Source organism: Tamandua tetradactyla, chromosome X (assembly GCF_023851605.1).
Source record: "Tamandua tetradactyla isolate mTamTet1 chromosome X, mTamTet1.pri, whole genome shotgun sequence".
Taxonomy (NCBI): domain Eukaryota; kingdom Metazoa; phylum Chordata; class Mammalia; order Pilosa; family Myrmecophagidae; genus Tamandua; species Tamandua tetradactyla.
In genome coordinates this window covers 165,212,899-165,220,508 of record NC_135353.1, presented here as the reverse complement: position 1 = coordinate 165,220,508, position 7,610 = coordinate 165,212,899, and the positions used below count along the sequence as shown (strand labels likewise).

General features: G+C 54.8%; 1 protein-coding gene across 1 annotated transcript; it reads right to left on the bottom strand.

Moving 5' to 3' along the window:
- Positions 1 to 578: 578 nt before the first annotated feature.
- LOC143672153 (melanoma-associated antigen B2-like) lies at positions 579 to 3,746 on the bottom strand. Its single transcript, XM_077147039.1, has 2 exons — positions 2,843 to 3,746; positions 579 to 1,077 (listed from the first exon to the last, which is right to left on the bottom strand). Exon 2 carries the CDS (start codon positions 1,017 to 1,019, stop codon positions 579 to 581), a length of 441 nt encoding a protein of 146 aa, XP_077003154.1. The 5' UTR covers positions 1,020 to 1,077; positions 2,843 to 3,746.
- Positions 3,747 to 7,610: the final 3,864 nt, after the last annotated feature.

Sequence of the window (7,610 nt, the reverse complement as noted above, 5' to 3'; positions counted from 1 at the left end):
GAGCTCTTTCATGAGCAAATGAAGGAATTCAACAGGGTCAGGGGGCCTGGTGGGAGGCAGACGGGGAAGGAGGCTGATATGGCTGCATTTTTCATGCCGCCTCTGGTTGTCGTTTTGCTGGCAGCCCCTTTCCTTCCTCTGCCCTCTGCTCCGGCCTGGACCCTGACAACCTGCCCAGCGTGCTGGGGCTGAAGGCCCTCCCTGGAGGGTCTGGACGAAGGGCTTTTCTCAACGGTGCTGATTAGTTTTTATCCGTTTGTATTTAGCAAAAGCTGCTGTAAAGAAGAAGGACTTTCCTTCTGCCACAGACATACAAGTCTGCTCTTGAACTCACCAGGGACAATTTCATTTTTCAATGACTTCGATGAAATATTGGTTTATGAAAAGGCAGGGATTAAATAACTGAAAGTGATTCGTTTTGATGATAACTTTCAGCCCGGTTCTATATCCAAGGTATTTGTCAGAGTAAGGCCAAATTCAGCCATCTCTGCTTTCAGTGGAATTTGGAATTCAAGAAAAGGCCTGTTTCTACAGGGGTGTGAGACAGAAAATGCACAGAAAACTGAGCTCCGTTCCTTTTAGAATTCATTGTACTTCCTGCTGATGATCTTCAGCATCTCAGCCTTGACAATGGGCTGCTTGGTCCTGTACTTGTCTAGCAGGAAGTGGATCAGCAGGAAGGCCTTCCTGGTGAGTGGATCTCGGCGGTAGCTTCCGCCGGACACCAGGGCCTCAAGGGAGCCCGCCTGCTCCTCCTCGGGGCCCTCGGCCCCTTTCTCAGATCTCGGCTGGGAGACAGCTGAGGCAGGGGTGGGAGAGGACGGGGGTCTCCGCGGCTCCTCGGAGAGGACAGCAGCAGGGGAGCCCTCGGGGGAGTCCCCCAAAACAAGAGAGGAGCAGCACGGGGCCTCCTTGTCAGCCACTACAGTGGCCTGAGCACCCTTGAGGCCCTGGGGCTCCCCTCGGGCCTGGCGGCGTTTGTCACGTGAGCGGAGCTTACTTTTCTGACCACGAGGCATGGTGGCTCTGGTACTGGACAGCAGTAGGAGCCAGGGAGAAGGGCAGGAGTGGTGGGTCCTGGAGGAGGGAGGACGAGAGGGCATGAGCCCCTTCGGCAGGGAGAGACTTGGAGCAGACCCCCGAGCAAGGTGCCCTGAGGGAACCCATGGGCTCCTGTTCTCCTGGGCAGCCCCACCCCTGACGCCCCCAGGGAAGAGGTGAGCAGGAGCCAGAGGCTGCAGGCTGCCCGCCCTGCGGGGGGCTTACTGGGGTGACCACAGGGGCTGGCAGTGGGGAGCCTTGTTCTGGGGGAGGTCCTCTATACTCACAATCAGGACCCTCAGATGAACTGCGGCAGGTGGGCCCTGTCCCCCTCTGCCGCTCTGAAGTTGACACCTTTTAGCTCCTTGGACCCACCAGAAGGAAGTGAGGTGACACCAGACTTCCCCTCCTGACCTGGAAATCCCCCCTCCTGTCTGAGGCCCGGCCCCTTAGCCCGAGGCTCTCATTCCCCAGGCCCCCTCAGGGAGATGAGAGGGTCTCCTCATTGGGCCACACCTGCTTGTGGTCTCCCAAGGCTGACAGGAGGAGAGAGATTCTCTGTCCCCCATGGATATGGGATGCTGTCCCCTTAGTCCTCAGGGTCCTCACCTGGCCTTTGGCAAGATCTGAAAATCCCCCTTCCCCCAATCAGAGGCTGTCCCTTTGACCAGCCTCCTCACCTGAGAGGCCCCCGGAGATGAGTGAGACTCATCCTGTCAGCACACCCGGAGTCCCTACAGACAACCCATCATCCACAGGCTGTCCTCCCCACACGGCGCTCCCGTCCAAATTGCCTCCTTCTTCTCACAGGGGCCTCCCCCATGAGTCCCAGGCCTTCAAGTTTCTGAGACCCTCTTCCCCAGAAGCGAGGGGGGCGCCCGGGCCTGGCAGCCCTGCCCGCAGCTTCCCAGGGCCAGGAGTATGCAGAGGACCTGGCGCGGCCTCTGAGATGGCAGATCCCTCATTTTTCACGCAGGATTTCCCCCTTCACTCCAGTCACTCCTCTCTCTGCGGAATGGGAGGACATCCAGCCCTTAAGCCGTGGTCCTCACCAACCCCAGACCATTCCGGCTGAAATCAAGGGCCACCGGACCCCTTCGGCCTCGCCTGGGGTCCCCCAGCACTAAAACAGGGATGGGGCTCACAGCAGCCCTCTCCACTGTGGGGTGGTTGAACGGTCCCCACTTCTTCTCTCAGTGTCTCTCCCCAACCCCTCCGACACTTTATCAGTCCTGGGCCTCCACCCTAGGCTGGCTGGTTCTGGCTCCTCAGACCCAGGGCGTCGCATTCGGGAACCCCAGAGTTGGAAGCCAGGACGAATTCCGCTTCCTGACGACAGGGGCGAGACTCTGGCTCCCCACAGTTCCCCAATGGGTGGTCCCCTCAGCCATCCCTCAGCCATCCCTCAGCATTCTGATCGTGACTCCCAGCAAGACGTGGAATTTCCCCCACCTCCTTGGGCCCCCAGAGGGTGATGGTGGGGCACCATGTTTGGCCACCGCTGTCTGGGGTCTCCCACCTCTAGCGGCAGGGGCAGGAGTCGGGGTCGCCCCTCCTTCAGGGAAAGGTCCCCTCGTTAGCACTCGGAATCCCTGCCTGAACCCCACTGAGGGTCTAGGTCTCCTCCCTCTGCAGAGCCGGGCCGACTCCTCCAAGGCCCGTTCCCCCTCCCGAGGCCTCCAGACAGCAGTGGCCCGAAAGCAAGCGGCCAGGGCCTCCCGGGGCCCACAACAGGGGCGGGGCTCTGTGGGACCCCTTTGCTGTGGGTGGGGCCGCCCCTTCACACGCCCAAGGTCCTCACCTTGACACCTGAGCAGTCCTGAAACTCCACCCTCCAGCGATGCGAAGTGGAGGCCCTCAGAAAAACGCCTTAGCCTTCGGGAAACTTCCGAAGCGGAAGTGCGGTGGGCCGCATCCGGTTTCGGGGATACGGGGGAACCCAGGGCTGGCGGCAGGGGCCGAGCTGTGCACAGCCCCCTCTTGTGGACTGGTCCCCTCAGCACTGCGGATTCGCCTCGGTTTCCTCTGTCTGCAGAGCTGGGACAGTCCCCACAAGGACATCATGCCCCCTTCCTTGAGAGACCACCCAGGAGAAGGATAGAGACTCCTGAACCTGAGAGCTCAGCCCTGAGCCTCCCTTGGCAGAGAACATGAGAGTGGTTCTGGTGGGCCCTCTCTTCCGTGGGGGTCCCTCATAGCACCCAGTCTCCTCCCCTGCACCTCTCTTAGGGCGTGGGTTACCTCCCCCTACCTAACGGGGGCTTCCCCCTCTAGACCATGGCCTGCACCTCCCTGAGACCATCCAGGCAGAAATCGGAGTGGAGGGAGCAGCTCCTCAAACGGACAGCACAGTCTTGAGCCTCCTGGGTCCCCCCCTCGCCCAGAGGAGGACCTTGTGGAGCTTGTTCTCTTCCGGGGTGTTTGCTTCCCTCATTCCCCAGACTCCTCACTTTGACAACTGCACGGTCCCGGGGGCTCTGGTTGCCTGAAGCTAGATCTGGGTCCTGGCCTCGCTGGGCCCTCGGGCCGGATGTCAGGGTGAAGTGCAGTCACGACTGCTCCAGAACAGCAAGGCCTGGCAGCCGGGCTGGGCCTGCATGGGCCCCCCCGCTGTCCTGCTGGGCCCTCCCATCACTCCTCACTCAGGATTCCTCTCGGGGGGGTGCGGTCCTCGTCCACTGAACTGAGGCCGCCCCGCCCTAGACAAAGGCTCTCCCATTCCTGTGGCCCCAGAAGGACGCACGTGGCCATGCTCAGCCTGGGTGTGGCCCCCCCCCGATACTCCGGGGATGCCGGTCTCCACAGCCCTCGGGCGTGGGTCCTCATCTCGGCCCCCATCTCTTTGATGAAGGGCTTCCTGGGAAAGGCCCCGTCCCTGCCAACCGTGGAGCAGCCGACCCCCTGCACACGGAGCGGTGGATGGGGGGACCCAGGGGGATGGGAGCTAGGGTAGCCACCGCTCCAGACAGGATCCCAGGGCCGCAGGTGGGCGGCCAGGACTCAGCCACCCCACGGCCTCCTCCTCCTCATCAGCCTGACTCGGGTTCTAAGGCAAGTTGGGTTCTAATGGATTAACTTCACGGGGAAGGGGCAGAGCCAGATTTTGTGAGCCCCCGGCCTCTGGGGTTGTGTGACACTGCACATGTGGATGGCCATCTTGTCACCGAGTAGTAGCTTTCTCTTCCTGCCTCATACTTCTCTTTTATTTTCGGTGTTCTTTTGGCTCTGGCTGAATAGTCCAATCCAGCCCTTCAGCCACAGAGTCCTTTCTACCACCTGAGATACATTTTGGAGCAAGGGGAAGAAAAGTGAAGTTAAGAGGCTGACCAGGTCTGCCTTCAATTCTTACATTTGTTACCAGAGAGAGACATTAGTGTATGTTTTATCCTTTTTTATCCTGTTATACAAATAATTAGGACAATGGGGTTATAGAAAACTTTTTTTTCATTTAAAGTTTCTCGTTTCCTTTTCTGGCAAGACAGACCATCTTAATTTACAAGTATAAAACATTCTTCAAGTTAATGTTTGCTTAATGGAGCATTAGAATTTATTCGAAGATAAGAACACACCCAGCTTATAACGTCTGAGAGACCCGCAGGTGACGGATGAGCTCAGTGTGAGTTTGAAAGCTCTAATCCAATGAGGTTGTACCCCTGGGGCCACCCTGGCCTCGGTGCTGACGCTGTAGTGGTGTCTGTGTCATCTGTGTCAGTGAAATGATCCAAGGGTTTGCAGACATGAGTGGTGGATGCTGTGATGTAAGAGTGCACGGATAAATTCCATTCGGATTTTGGCTGCTGTTGTGCAGCCAATGAGAGCCGCCCGGGTACAATGGAAAGAACACTGGATTCAAGTCAAGAGTCTGCATTCTGCCCTCAACACCCATAAAACATTACTTCTCTGCCTCTCCTGAGAACCTATTCTACTGCTCTCTGTATGAGCCATTTGTGGCCACACCGTGTTTGGCCCCGGGGGCTGCACGTGGCAGGAGCCTCTCTCTCATCCATTCCACCCTCCCCCTCTGGGTGGGCAGGTTCATGGCATTGACTCCACCCCAAGCTTCAGTGTGGGGCTCGGATTGGCTGAAACTCATCTAACCCCCCTCCCCTCACTGATTGGCTTGGGTAAGCCAGGCCTAAGCCAATCAGGTCACCGCGACCTTAACCACCGGTATTGATTCTGGAGTTTTCTAATCGGAATGGAATTTAAGATCTGGGCCTGTTGTCTCTTTGTCTCTCTCTCTCTCAATGGCGTAGTACCTCTCTGACGCCTGGAATTGCTATGCCGTTTCCCCACCATGCTGGTAGTGAGACTTAAGATAAAGTTGACTTTGAAACTGAAAGCAGAGTGGAGGGAATGAACGAAACCAAATGTCATATCTGAACCACCCTGAAGGTCATACAACTCAGGACGTCACTTAACCCTGAGCTGATAGATCTTCTTCATTGTGTGAGATGATTTTTCTGTCACTTGCTACCAGAAGAGCCCTAAAATTGTACAACATGAGCTCCTTGAATGCAGGCTATATGGTTTTGATCCATTTTTCCATCCTTGCACCTGACAGAGACCTATTATGTGCCTTATGCATTGTTCATACTCAGTAGGCATTTGTTAAATGAACATACCCCAGATCATGTTCTTATGTAGCACTGAAGATTAGTTTATTGTGTATGTGCATTGTGTGGGATTGTGAGTGTTTCCCACCATCCACCTGAATTATGTGTGCTTGCTTTGTCGGGAAGCTGAGGGCCAAGAAGCTGCTCAGTGACCTCTGAGGAGTCTCTCAGGAACAGGGGCTGTCCACGCTCTGCTGCTTGCCACCTCCCCTTTGAGGAGAGGTTTTTTGGGTTCTGACATAAATGAGCTGTCGACATGCCCTGGAGCATGTTTGCCCCCTATCCTGGACAGGGTGATTAGATGACTAGAACTTTCTTTCACAACTTTGTCAGCCTCAGAAACATTGGCTTCCTGCTTGTGGTTCCAAAGCAGGCATGAAAGTGTGCTGCTGGCCTCCGCCTGCTAATCGCACATACCTGGAGGGACTTGACCAGTGTGTGCTGAGGTTGGTTCATGTTCACTTTTCTTCGCATGCTGTTGTAAGGTGGTGCCCTTAAGGAGTGCAGTTAGCCTTGGAACCATGTTTGCCAGCCTATCCTTGCACCTTCAGCTTCATCGAGGAGGAGGGCCGTGAAGGGGAGTTAGAAAGGCCTCTAGACACCATAGACTCTGGCCTCTTAAGCAGAAAAAGCCCCAAACCTATGCATAGAGATTAAACGTCTTACCCCAAATTGTTACAGAGCTAAGTAATTCTACAGCTTATGCTCACACCTGAGCACTGATTCTTTAGCTCCTGCCTTTAAGACATGCCATAGAGTGAGGGTAGTCTTGCCTGGTACCCTTGTCCCTAATCTGAACTGCTTCACTGGCCTACTAACGGCTGCCCTACGTCACCCAAGGCTTCTCCCCAATCCATTTTTACAAAAGAGTCGGAGGAATATTTTTAAAAACATTATGCTGAGCACATAAGTTTGCTGCTTGGAACTTTGATATTTAAAAAATGACTAAAATCTCAACAAGCATAATAAGTATTTGCTCTTTTCTTGATAGCCAGAACCCATCTTATCAGTGAGCTTGTCCTCCATAATAGGCACAAGAATGTGAATGAGAACTGATATGCATATAGGCGTTTTTCTGGGCCTACCTTGTTCCAAGTAGTTCTGTGGTAGTCTTGCTCTCAGGTGGCCTATAGTGTATTCATGTCCCTGTGTAATCCCCTCTCCTGGAGTGTGTGTGTGGCCAGGGGTGGGGGGACTTGACTTGTCATTTGCTACTCTCCAATAGAACATGGCAAAGGTTATGGGATGTGGCTCTTGTGATTAGGTTACAAAAGATCGTGACTTCCACCTCCTGTTGCTAACAGACTCCTTCTTTTGCTGGCTTTGAAGAAGACAGCTGCCATGTCATGAGTCCTAAGGAGAGGCCTCTATGGCAAGGAGCTAAGGGTGGAAAGGAGGCTAGCGAGGAAAGGAGGCCTTCAGTCCAATAACCCAAAAGGAACTGAATCCTGCCAACAAGCATGCAAGTGAGTATGGAAGCAGACCCTTCCCCGGTTGAGCCTCCCATTGAGACCTCAGTCCTGGCCAACACCTGATGGTCGCTTTGTGAAAGACTGTGAAACAGCGATCCAAGCCGAGATGTGTCTGAAGTCCTGACCCCCAGAAACTGTGTGATGTCAAATGTCTGTTGCTTTTAAGTTGCTGACTCTGTGGGAATTTTTTACAAAGCAACCGCTGACTAATAATGGGCTTTCACATAGGGACTCATCTAATCCTCTGAACAACCCTATGATCAGATATTGCTATCATCACCATTATAGGAAAGAGGAAATGAAAGCACAGAGAGGTTAAGGCCCTTTTTTGTAAGTGACTGAGCTGGGATTTGAACACATGCAGTCTGGCTTTAGTACATGGTGCTCAGATGCTGCACCCCCCTCTGACTTTGGAAGCGGAAGGAGAGCACCCTCCCTCTCCTGGGCCCTGGCTACCAGGGACTAGCCTGTGACTCAGATC

Coding starts and splice junctions, on each gene's coding strand:
- LOC143672153 (XM_077147039.1), bottom strand. CDS start 1,019: ATGCCTCGTGGTCAGAAAAGTAAGCTCCGCTCACGTGACAAACGCCGC.